Source organism: Alosa alosa, chromosome 16, assembly GCF_017589495.1.
Source record: "Alosa alosa isolate M-15738 ecotype Scorff River chromosome 16, AALO_Geno_1.1, whole genome shotgun sequence".
Lineage (NCBI taxonomy): Eukaryota > Metazoa > Chordata > Actinopteri > Clupeiformes > Clupeidae > Alosa > Alosa alosa.
In genome coordinates this window covers 19,379,196-19,392,159 of record NC_063204.1, presented here as the reverse complement: position 1 = coordinate 19,392,159, position 12,964 = coordinate 19,379,196, and the positions used below count along the sequence as shown (strand labels likewise).

At 42.3% G+C, this 12,964-nt stretch overlaps 1 protein-coding gene across 1 annotated transcript; it reads left to right on the top strand.

Annotated features, from left to right (window-relative positions):
* The first annotated feature begins 805 nt into the window (after window positions 1-805).
* Window positions 806-11,888, top strand: pck2 (phosphoenolpyruvate carboxykinase 2 (mitochondrial)). Its single transcript, XM_048266771.1, has 11 exons — window positions 806-1,678; window positions 5,320-5,523; window positions 5,682-5,866; window positions 6,215-6,421; window positions 6,790-6,918; window positions 7,212-7,270; window positions 8,360-8,522; window positions 8,870-9,085; window positions 9,815-9,952; window positions 10,877-10,972; window positions 11,222-11,888. The coding sequence occupies exons 1-11, from the start codon at window positions 1,647-1,649 to the stop codon at window positions 11,689-11,691; spliced, it is 1,899 nt and encodes a 632-aa protein (XP_048122728.1). The 5' UTR covers window positions 806-1,646; the 3' UTR covers window positions 11,692-11,888.
* The last annotated feature ends 1,076 nt before the right edge of the window (window positions 11,889-12,964 follow it).

Below are 12,964 nucleotides of genomic sequence, written 5' to 3'. Positions count from 1 at the left end.
CCAGCCCCAATTAAGGGCTGTTTTATACGGCCTACAGTAGATCTATTATGGCCATTTCTGCAGAACGTCATAAAAACAGAAATGTATACAGTATTTTTTATATACAGAAAAGAGATGTTTGCCAGCATAACACACATAAAGGAGTATTTAAAATGTTTTCAGATCTGGAATCAAGTAACTATGTAAACTATACAGCTTGTTTTTAGAAAAAGTTTGTGCCAACACGTGGCTGGATTACATGCTTTCAGGCCATGGTTTATCATCTTCAACAGGCTGAAGTTTAACCATGTGTGATGTACTTTAGTCTTATCTTTCAATGTCCTTGTTTATTTGTGTCCCCCCCACACACACACACAGAGAGCATACATGGTCCTCCTACACAAACAGTCTTTGTTATGGAAGTAAGTTTACAATAAAAATATTGAATGGTCCCAAACCCTTGCAGGTCCCATTGAATGGTCCCAATAGGCATAGGCCTATTGGTTTTACTGTTGAAAATACAGTTGTTCCAAACTCCAAATAAATATGACTAGCTGGTAAATATTGTATGGATTACCCACCACTGCCTTGAAATGACACGTGAAGCATTTAGTTGTGTAAGACAATGAAACATGTATGTTAACCGTAAAAAAACATTAAATAAGATGTTAGATAGGCTTTACGTTCGTTAAAAGTAACGACGTAGGCTACATCGTTTAATTTAGGCTATAGCCTACGTAAGTACATAGCAACATGTAATTTGGCTCAGCGGTATTGAGGAGTGCCCCCATGGTCATAACGTCACTGGGAGCTTCCTTGACTTCCTGGCAAAACTTCTAGCTTTTCACCACAACATCTGCTGACTTGGCACTGCGTCGTCGTCATACTCCATACAACTTAGGGGATGCCATCCTAACCTTTAAACCATCCTATCTTGGACTTTATCAGGACCTCATTTATTTCTGAAGCAGGACCATCAGCTGCAACTGCAACCAATGTAGCGACAATGTTACAGAGTATTCTACCGTGAACAGGACTTGCATCATCAGCCGGTGGCAAGCCAATATTGTTAGTTGCAGGAGAGCGAAAGTGTAAGATGTTGAACTGATCGAAATTTAGAATGTTGCCCGCATAAGGTTAATGTTTGTTCTCATTCGTCGACTTGGATGTATTCGTGAGGTTGTCTTAGCTTTGTTTTTGGATAGGTTTCTGCAGACCTGTTGAGCCTAAACGGATGTTCCGACTGTGACTGTGTGAATGTAACCATAGACAGCAATCCATCAATGAGCAAATCTCGTTAAAATTAACAAATAGTGGAATTATTTATTTTGCGTAAATATCAATATAGCTGGCACTGTTGGTTTGGAATCTTAATTTGTGCTGACGGAAGAGGGAAGAGGGTCGCTTATTGTTGTCTAGAAATTAAGCTAAGACACGAGGTGTGTGTAGTCCTACACTAGATAAGTTACACGTGTTGCTGCTACGAAAGTGCAAGGTTCTCTTTACGCGTACATCAGTTACCTCAACTTAAGGCCTCCGTCCACGAGACCAATCAGATGTGAGAAGTGATTGGCTCTGGACGCACTCCATAATATATTGCAGCATCCGTTTTTTATAACCACTGAATACTTTTGGATTTTTTGGGATCTACTACCACGTCGTCGAAGATGTCGTGCCTTCTGTTTGGAGTACTGAGAAGGTATGTATTAAAATAAAAATGTGCTACTTAATTTTTCCCCCAGATCTTTTCCGGATTGTAGGCTGTGGAACGAGATGTACAGGCAGAGCGTGGAATAAATTGTACATCGCCTAATGCACATGGCGTACCCAGGTGCCTCAGTAATGTTAAGGATGTAAACTTATAACTCTTATGAGAGGTTTGCAGTGTAGACACTATCTTTCAGATATTGCACTTGGCATCTGGCCTAGTAAAACATCCTTCTCCCTGTTTACTTTTTGAATGACATATTGTGGGTCTATGTGTTCATTGGCGCTATAACATTATTTTGTACACTTTGCGCAGGTTGACCAGCTATGGGTTCATGTCATATGCTTTTATCACGTTATTATTCCATGTGAATCTGATTGTGTTTCTTCAAAACCGGTCTTATTGGTAACCAATCCAATTGTGTTGGGTGCTAACAGCAGTGTGTCGCTATACTGACTGAATACCTACCTCAGGGTTGAACATTGCTCCTTTGAATGTTTGCATTGGAGAGGGTGGGAAGAAGCCTGGAAACCAATAGTGGAATCTGAGTTAGTTTTCCACACACTGTATACTGTATTTACCATAAACTCTAGTATGACATTGGTATTAAAGATGGCTCTATAACGGGTGATAAATTCCTGACAGTAAGACACAGATGCAGCACAAACAACCATGAAATGAATACTGTGTTGTATAGCATATCATTTTGCAACCTGATACCTTGTGGTAATCCAATAGCGAAAATATAGCAAGTTGTCAGTAGATCTAGATCTAGTATCACTCTATCTAACTGAGGCATCCATAAGACTCGGAATAAAGTCTGAATAATTTAATCTATGCACTTACATTCCCTTGTCAGGCTGTGTAGCAAAACAACCTATGGGTTAATGTTATCAAAGTCTATCTGTAAAGTAAAGTAAATCTGACTATGTTCTGACTGCGTTCTGCTATTATTTTTGTTGTATGATTTGTGTGTGTGTGCGCGCGATAGTGAGTCTGTTTGCATATGGGTGACGTCTGTGGGGTGAGCACAGAAACTCTATACTCTATAATGTGGATGTAATGTCCCGTATAATAGGGAAGAACATAGAAGAAATCAAAATCAAATTTGAAGTACAAAAGCATAAGATATGTACATTATGTGAAATGAAAAGCAAGTTCAAATTCCTCCTCTTTTTACTTGACTTTTGCACACAACCTCCACGTGTGTGCATTTTTGTTTTTGTGTTTGTATTTGTTTTTTTGTGCATTCTTGCGAAATGATTGTCTAACCGCTCTCATTACACACTGGTTAAACTGCGGTACACACATAATTTGTGAAGGCCTTGTCAAGACCTGTGTGCGTTAAAGTGTTGCACACATCTGTGCAATATGCCCACAGAGACTGTGAACTTTTGCAATTTTGGGAACAACAAAAAGTGGGTGTGCTTGTGCTTCGTACCTCGCGATTGGTCAGCCTATCTGGAGGTGTGTTTAGACACTGAAGAGAAATGAGAGAGAGAGAGAAAGAAAGAATGATACATTTACAGACTTATCTCTGCTCTCACACTTTGTGCTTCTGTCTGCCACATTCTGTTACTGCATCTCCATACTGTTTCCCAAAATCCCATGTAGCCACAAGAAGATTGCAAACTATATAGGGCTATAGGCACAGATCTCCTGAAATGTGAGCATGCATGTGCAAGTAGATACCGATTTGTGCTATCAGTTTTTTGGCCAAGGTGCTTGGATCAGAGGGTATTTTAGTGATATGCAGGGGAAAAAACATTCTTCAGGGTATGGAGTTGTTCAACAGATTGCATACAAGTCCATGCTTAGGGGAGGGGATGGACGAGACAAGAATGATGAGATAGAAGGATGGTAAAAGAGAACAGGTCAAAGGTCAGGGATTAAAGCAGTGAGACACCATAACCAATAGCAGAGTTAAAAAAAAAACCATCTCTCCACGTAATTTTACTCACAAGCCACTGTGGATACGAGTCACATTTTGTGCAATTGAAGACATTCTTGGTCAAGTCAAATGACTGACCACCTAACCAATAATGCTGTGCTGTGCTGGGCTATTTAGCAGAGATTCAGAGACCAATTTATGACCCTGTCTGCACTTTTGGAGCTCTGGACTGATTGTTCAGTACCCAAACAAAAAGGACAAGCTACTCTTTAGTGTGAACTTTGTCCTGTTTTATTTTGTAGGATACTTTCAGGAAAGTTGGTCACAGTATAGAGCCAACCTATGGTCACAGTATAGAGCCAACCTTTCTTTCCCAACCATTTAATGAACATCTTGCTGCCTTATATTACTGGAGTAGGCATACTGGTGGTCACACATTTGACACTACCAGCTGAACAGGAAAGCAGGAAAACGTGATTTCAATTTTTTACTTTATTTTTCTTTGTGGAATTTTTATATGAATAAACCCTTTGATTTAGAATGCAGCCATCACACTGACACCGATCAAACCAGTTTTCTAAATGCAGCCGTTGATAGTGTTAGTGTTAGGTTGTGTTGGACATGTTTGTTATAGTTGGCAAGTCAAATCCTGGTAGCTTGTATTGGCTGCAGGACAAAACAAACAGGATATAATTTATAGCTGCTATAGGATATCAGGCCACACTGGACAACTTTGGACAATAGACAATAGAGGCAACTTACATGTGAGTGTCTTTCAATGTAATTTTTAAAAGATCAAATACTGCCCTGATCCTTTTGGCCCTCATGCTTTAGTGTTGGCACTCTGGGCTGATTGCTTGTTAATGTTTAACATAATAACATAAAATCAATTATCTTAAGTGGAGCTTAACTGATTTCTTCTTCCAAAGTTCTTAACATCTTAAGTCTTTTGTAGCCTTAAGAAAACCATGTCAATTCAAGGGGCAGCATCCTATTGCAACGAATCCTGGAATGACTTGTTGATTCAATGCCTGGTTAAGCCCTCCAGAGTATAGCTCAGGGTCCAGAGTGTAGAATGTAGTTCACCGAGTTCAAAGTCCCAGGTGTGCCATTAGTATAATACATATACAACATTTCAACAGGAACCAGTTTAGCCTATTTGGCTAGCTTTGCTTTAGGCCTTTTAGGGGCCAATTTAGGACAGTGGTCTCAGGAAAATGGTATATTATGACTCCAGACCTCTCCTGTTCTGTCACAGTGAGAGCTTCAAGTCATTGTCTGAATAACACCTGTCCTCAAATGATGTTTCCTTTGAAAAGCCTCATTTTGGAGACTGGACATTATAAATTCAAAGCATTGCTTATGAGTCTTCATTCAAGAGATTTTCAAAAATATGGATACATTTTTCTGGTCTGTATCACACAAACCTTCCCATAGGATGTATTTTACACTCCTATTAAATCATCCTTTCTCACTGATTACTGACTATATTTGCTCGACATTTCAAATATTCTCTAATATCCTCTTCAGCAGTGATACACACACTGTCTTTGTTATTTACTGTAGGTATAGGCTTAAGTTTAAGGTTAGTAACACTGTTGTTACTTGAGAAAAGACATTATGTTAAAGTGGGTAATCATTCAATGCATTCAATAATAACAATGGCATTGTTATGATATTATTCACTCATTCATTCCTTCCTTCATTCACTCACTCATTAATTCATTTGTTTGTTTGTCAGACCGGGGACAGCCATGGGGCTGCGTTCCCTGGCCTCTATCCCTTCCCTCCCACCTGCGGTGGCTGAGTTTGTGAAGGGGGCAGTGGATGAGTGCAAGCCCTCCAAGGTCCATGTGGTGACTGGGTCGCCTGAGGAGCTTCAGGACATTTACGCAGACATGCAAAAAGAGGGCATGGTCAAGAAACTGCCTAAGTATGAGAACTGGTGAGTAATGACATGATCCGTATTTCAACACAAGGGGGTGCTCCATGTCAGCTGCACTTTTGTATATGGCATTCCATTTTGATCAAATAATGGTCATCCATGTAAATACTGTGTGTGTGTGTGTGTGTGTGTGTGTCTGTGTGTGTGTCTGTGTGTAGCTGGCTGGCACGCACAGACCCCCGCGACGTGGCTCGTGTGGAGAGTAAGACGGTGATCGTAACAAAGCAGGAGCGCGACACCATCCCCATCCCCAGTGGCGGGGCCAAGAGCCAGCTGGGCAGCTGGATGAGCGAGAGCGACTTCCAGAAGGCCAGAAAGGACCGCTTCCCTGGCTGCATGGCTGGTGGGTGCGAATGAGATGCTCACACGCGCACACACACACACACACACACAGACATACACTCTACAGTCAGCCTCACACACATTCATTCAGGTAGGTGTAAGTAACACTCTCTCACACAAGCACACAAAAGCATACACACATACACAGTACAGTCAGACTCATTGCATGCGTGCACGCACACACACACACACACACACACACACACACACACACACACACAAACACACAATGCTACAGTTAAATACACATACACAGATCCTAACCTTCCTCTGATACTTCTCTGCCTTGCTGTGGTTCTAACCTGTCTTTTTTACTTTCTTGCTTTGTTTTTTGTCTGTCTGTGTGCAGGGAGGACCATGTACGTGATCCCCTTCAGCATGGGTCCAGTGAACTCCTCGCTGTCCAAGTTTGGCGTCCAGGTCACAGATTCCCCATATGTGGTAGCTAGCATGGGTGTCATGACCCGCATGGGCAGTCCTGTCATGCAGAAGCTGGCACAGGGGGCAGAGTTTGTGCGGTGCCAACACTCGCTGGGCAGACCCCTCCCTCTGAAAGGTACTGAAGTCAGTGTGGTTTGTTTTTGTGTCTTCTGGGAATTAGATGCCAGTCAGTAGGTTGCAACATGCTGTTACAACATTCTTGCTCTGCACTGAAAAAAAAGCCAATACTTTATAATGGCCATAATTTACACAATGATTTTTAGGTCTACCTATTATAATTATATAATTATAATTTATAACTATTATAATTTTAGCTACAGTGCTAGAATCATATAATATGCAAGCAGAAGAGTATGGGATGTGAATGACTGTGATTGAGTGTTTTCATTTCATATGCATATATAAACAATCTCTGTCTCTCTCTCTCTCTCTCTCTCTCTCTCTCTCTCTCTCTCTCTCTCTTATTCTCTCTGTCTGTCTCAGCTCCGTTGGTGAACTCGTGGCCTTGTAACCCAGAGAAGGTGCTGATCTCCCACCTCCCAGACACCAGGCAGATCCTGTCCTTTGGAAGTGGCTACGGAGGAAATTCACTGCTGGGGAAGAAGTGCTTCGATTGCGCCCGCCAAAGACGAGGGGCTGGCTTGCCCGAACACATTGCCTCACACACACACACAAAGACACGCAGGGCTGGCTTGCACACAACACATGCTGGTGAATACACACACACACACACGTACACGTACACACACACAAAAATGGCAAAAAAAACGTTGGCTCAAAGAACACATATTTTGCATTTTACTCATACACAGCCATAGAGCAAAGAGCAGTTGAGCACATGCCAGTGAGAACACACGCTTAAACACGTACGCACTCACACAGACACACACACTTTGTTCTCTACATCATCTCTCTCGTCATGAAAGACATCAAAGATAAGGGATTGCTTGCTGAAGATATGCTGGTCATACATACACCTCCCTCTTCATGTTGCCTTTTGAAAGCTGAAAACAAAGGTTGAATTGCAGTTCTGTCAATAAACCACTAGAGGGAGAGCATGCTTGGAAAATGCCGTTGCAGTTGAATGTTGGGCAAGATCAATGAGGACATTCAATTAAGGTTACTGGAAATGCAAGATTGTGAAGTTGCCTATTCCTGTTACATCAGTATCCAGAATTGCCATGTCTTACATACCTTACAGTATTATGCTCTTGATGTTTTATGTTGTGTCCTTATATTTGGTTAGAAACTTGTTCTGATGATTAGATCAGCAGTTTGGTATCTCTAAGAGAATGTGTACATAGACTTTGCACATTAGACTTGAATGTTGTGCACAGAGTGACAGTTAACACAGGAGACTTGTTTCTGTCTGTGGAAGTGAAAATGCCTTGCACTCTGTCTTGAGAAACGCCTTTGGAAACAGAATAGATGAAACACTATTGTTTCTATTTCACTTCGTGGAAATATACCAGCTGTCCAAAGGGATCCAGTTCATATCTGTTTTGTGCCAAGTATACTGAGCTTGCTAAATAGCACAGACAAAAACACAAGCTAAAATAGCACATCCTCCCAGACATTTACAGAGATTTTAGTGCAAGCAATTGAGACTAACAAAAACAAGAGACATGAATGCCTCCGTGCAGCTAGTCAACAATCATGGCTTCCCAAAAAAAATAGCTTAGCCGATTTCAACTTTCTCCTCCAAAAACTAGCTCACTAGTCAAGGCCTTATTTAATAAACCTGATGACATCTAATCAGATACGTTCACTGTTGTTTACAAAGCTTTGCTAAGGACAGTTAAAATGCCCTTGTTGCCCAAATGTTACATTGAAGTGCTGCTGATGAGGTCTCATTTAGCCATCCCCTCTGACACAAATTACAGGACAGAGTCTAGGTCATGACATTTTGAACTGTTTGCTTGTCCTACTCTTAGAAAAACTTTCCAGTGCCCCATGACTCATTGGGACTTTGACTGTGACCTTGTGATTGGGAGCTCATGTCCCCGTCTTCTCTCTGCTGTTCCCCTGCGTGTTCCCCTGTGTGTCCCTGTAGATCCTGGGCATCACCAGCCCTCAGGGAGTGAAGCGCTACGTGGCGGCGGCATTCCCGAGCGCTTGTGGGAAGACCAATCTGGCCATGATGAAGCCGGCGCTGCCAGGTTGGACCGTGGAATGTGTTGGGGACGACATCGCCTGGATGAAGTTCGACAGCCAAGGTGAGCAGAAGAACGAGAAACCTATAGATCTTGATATTTGACCTTTGAACTATGAACTGCTCTAGCCAGCCCAATGTCAGAAATAGAAGCACTGCCAGCCTGCTTTCTTTACTTTTTAGTTAATGCAAACAATTAAATATACTGACTATCCAGTAAATAATCATTTTCAGTTTTTCTATTTAGTATTTTTTTTGGGGGTGGGGGTGGGGGGGTTACAATAGGCTAAAAAAGACAGGACATTGGGGTTATCAGACATATTGATTTACTTTTATATTTCCGTTTATAATTTCTATTTACATTTCTCTCTCTCCCCCATGCACTTTTATTTTTCCCTCTATCTCACGCAGGAAAACTCAGAGCCATTAACCCAGAGAACGGTTTCTTTGGAGTAGCTCCAGGCACCTCCATGAAGACTAACCCCCACGCCATGGCAACCATTGCCAAAAACACGGTCTTCACCAACGTGGGTGAGACCAGTGACGGAGGGGTCTGGTGGGAAGGCCTGGAAGCCCCTGCCCCTGGTGTCGGCCTTACTGACTGGCACAGGAAGTCGTGGAAGATCGGTAAGACATCGCCACCATTAACCAGCAATCAGTGCCCAAGAGATAGGGGACCAACATTTTGCATTTATACTTTTGTTTGGTGAAGTTTGCATACCAAAAAACTTCCCTGTCTGTCACCCTTCTCTGCCTCTAAAGCTTTCTATGGCTTCTTCCTTCCTTTGCTTGGGTTCTGTGGCTTCTTATTAGCCTTTAGCCTTCTAAAGAATCTATTCTAAAAGAATCTACATTGAATTTGAGTGCTAGATTTGACCTTTTTTTTACATAGATTACATTTACATGAGTTACACAGATTGGCTTTAAACTTCAATATGTGGGCTATCCATAGTGGTAATCATCAATATGTGTCTTAATTCACATATAGTCACATCACATACAGTAAATGCATACATAAACCGGGTATTGAAACTCTCCAAAAAATCCAGTGTGATGTCATAACATTAATCTGTTTGTTCATGTCTCCAAAGAAAAGAATATATAGCTTTTGCAGAAGTGAGACAATGGACTGTTATGTTATGAAATCATTGCACCACAGAACGCTTGCTGTGATCAGAACTGTAACTTCAGTATTTTAAATTGTAGAACATTTAGTTATTTTTCATTCAGTTTATTTAAAACGTGTCAGCCATGTTTGATTCTACACATCTATGTGTCCCAGCCCTGTAGTACTCGTTACTCTCTGTGTAGTTCTCCTTTCCTCTGATCACCCTACCATCTCTCACGCGTCCACAGGAGATGGCACTCCCTGCGCTCACCCCAACTCACGGTTCTGTGCCCCCGCTGGCCAGTGCCCCATCATCGACCCCCTGTGGGAGAGCGCCGAGGGTGTGCCCATCGATGCCATCATCTTTGGAGGCCGCAGACCAGAAGGTGAGCATTAGGGACCATGGAAGCGCTGAATAAAATAAATGTGAAAAGGGATGGCAGGTTGGAAATTCGTGTCAAAATCCTTTCCCTTTAATAGACAGTAAAAAAACATATAATTGCATTTCTTTTGCATTCACTGTTTGGGTCAGAGGATGAAAAAGTGGATTGACTGGGGGGTGGCTGGTGTCATATGACTAGACTTTATCCCGCATAGTGGACAGTCTTGGTGTTTTCTGTTCTCTGCTGTATTCACTCACTTTCTCCAGGTGCCAATATTGTTCCTTTCATTTTGTGCACCTTACTAGTACCATGTTGTAGCTAAACACACCTGTTTTATACTGCCAAAAGCATAGTAATTATGCTGATGGAAATCATTTTATTTAGAGCAAGTATACATAATTAGTGGTAGTCAGTAAGCAAACTTGCTACAGAGTAGAAAACCTGTTATCCATCGTACCTACCAAATGTAGGGGAATGACAGGCGTCACATACTGTATATGAAGACAGGAAGCACCAAGCAGGGATGGGAAAACCCTAACACTTAATATGGAGGTGTTTGGTGTTAAATAGAAAGAAAATGTCATGGGAAGGTATATAAATATATCTATTGTTTAACCATGGTCCAAGGTTTAACCATGGACTCAACAGAGACACCCAAAATATAACTTGAAAGTGTTTTTTTTTAATGATAAAGCAGTACCACAAATGTTATGTGACCTCTGATGGCATTAGATAGAATGGGGAAACAGACATGAGAGACATGAGATGAGAAATTTTCCCGTCATCGTCCTGAACTTCCTCTTGTGAATGAATGTTTGACTCTCTTCTATCGTATCCCTTTCAACACACACACAGACACACACACACACATGCTCCTTATGTTTTATTTATTTATTAATTGTTGCTGCCACCTCTCCCTCTCCGTAGGTGTGCCCCTGGTCTATGAGTCCTTCAACTGGCGTCATGGCGTGTTCGTAGGAGCAGCTATGAGGTCAGAGGCAACAGCTGCAGCAGAGCATAAAGGTTTGTGTACTTTTTGTTGTCATGGTAGCTTTGTGAGGGTGGTAGAATGTGCTAGAACTGTTGCTGTTTACAGTCTTTTACCATATATACTGTACAGATAGCACAGTAAGAGATAGAAATGCTAGTGTAGGTGTTTCCTATGAAATAATTCTATATATTCACCATGCCAGTATGCTTGGTTAACGGTCCTATATACAAACATAATTAAACTGAAATTAATTGCAATGTCATTTCTTACTTGTCCTGTAGGAAAGGTCATCATGCACGACCCCTTCGCCATGCGCCCCTTCTTCGGCTACAACTTCGGCGACTACCTGGCCCACTGGCTGAGCATGGAGTCACGCAAGGCCCCCACGCAGCTGCCCAAGATCTTCCACGTCAACTGGTTCCGCAAGGACCCAGCCAGCGGAGCCTTCCTGTGGCCCGGATTCGGCGAGAACGCCCGCGTGCTGGAGTGGATCTTCCGCCGCTGCGGCCGCCAGAGCGACGACGAGGCGGCCAAGCAGAGCATGGTGGGCTGGGTGCCCCAAGACGGTGCCATTAGCATGGAGGGGCTCGGCGAGAAGGTGGACATGGGCGCACTGTTCGACCTGCCTAAGCCCTTCTGGCAACGAGAGGTGCATGAGCTGCGGGCGTACTTCACCCAGCAGGTCGGCGCCGACCTGCCCGCACAGGTGGGCGAGGAGCTCAACGCACTGGAGGAGAGGGTGAGGGATTGAGCAGAGGAGAGAGGGATAGATAAAGTAGATAGATAGATAGACATGGACAGGAGGAGGAGAAGGAGGGATGAGATGGTTTAACTGGGTGGGGGGTGGGCTAATGCCAACACAATGGACACTAAAGTTAATGAAAAAGCTACTGCATGATCATTTTTTGGGGTCGGGGGGAGGAGTTAACGGGAAGACAATGGATAATAAAGTTGATGAAGGGTGGGTGGGTGGGTGGGGCGGGGCCTGTTTAGAGCATTAATGTAAGCAACATGTGAGGCTGTGAATTTGACATTCCATGACCAAGGCGAAAAATGTAAATTGTGCGTGTGAGTAACGGTGTCATGGAGTGGCAGAAAAAAAATAATGTAACGTCCTGTGATCCTGACCAAAGAAGCTAAGCCACCCCTTTGTTCTGAGAGCTGAAGGGTCGTTGTTCCTTCAAAGAGGATATCATCCAACAGAGCCAATGCAATTTAGTGCCTTACTGACACCTCACAATAGCTTAACAGAGAAGAGACATCAGGTGTTTACAAACACAGCCCCACAACTGGGGGAAAGCACAGTGTTTCATGGAACTACAACCTTGCAGTCTTTTAATTAATTACTCGTGTCATTTTTCATCAGTGGATTCTCTTGAAATCCTCAAATAGGTCATAACCACAGTGTTTGTGAAGTGGTTTTTTTGGCTTTGGTAGATGAGGTAACGAGGTTGTACTGAAGCACATACGACTTGGAGGGTTTAGCTGAAGGTTATGGGCTGTTAGACTGTCTGTCCTTGTCTGCTGGGTTGCCAGCCAGCAAAGGAAACACATTGTGATAGCTCAGGGAGCAAATCAGTCACTTTATAAAGAAACACACATGGAATGAAATTATTTTTAGTTGAAGTTTTAAATGTTATTAAAAATCAAGAAACTAAAACTATTTTAAACCAAAGCTATTTTTCAATGAATTGGTAATGCATGGCAAGTTTACACATATTCTACACTGACGTGTCTGGACCAAAGAAAATGCTGAACTGTTTTTATCAAAACTGATTTAATAAAAACAAACATAAATATGTTTCTGAGTGTGTCTTTCCCAGATTGCAAATATTTCTCATATTTCTCTTGGTGAGTTTACAAGGTGCTACTTTTAGTTAAAAGTTACAATTCTTAATTGAAATCACAATTTGGACTAATGCAATTAGCTAATGGTTAATGTAACAGGTATGATTTTCTATATTCATGTCATCCTCTTTGAGTGACAGACAGTGAAGCTCACCTAACAGGAATGCTGAGCTTGT

Excerpts from the sequence above, each read along its gene's own strand:
- pck2 (XM_048266771.1), top strand. The coding sequence starts at position 1,647 with ATGTCGTGCCTTCTGTTTGGAGTACTGAGAAG. Across the intron at positions 6,919-7,211 it reads GCTGGGGAAGAAGTGCTTCG|TCATCTCTCTCGTCATGAAA; the intron begins ATTGCGCCCGCC and ends TTGTTCTCTACA. Across the intron at positions 10,973-11,221 it reads AGCTGCAGCAGAGCATAAAG|GAAAGGTCATCATGCACGAC; the intron begins GTTTGTGTACTT and ends CTTGTCCTGTAG.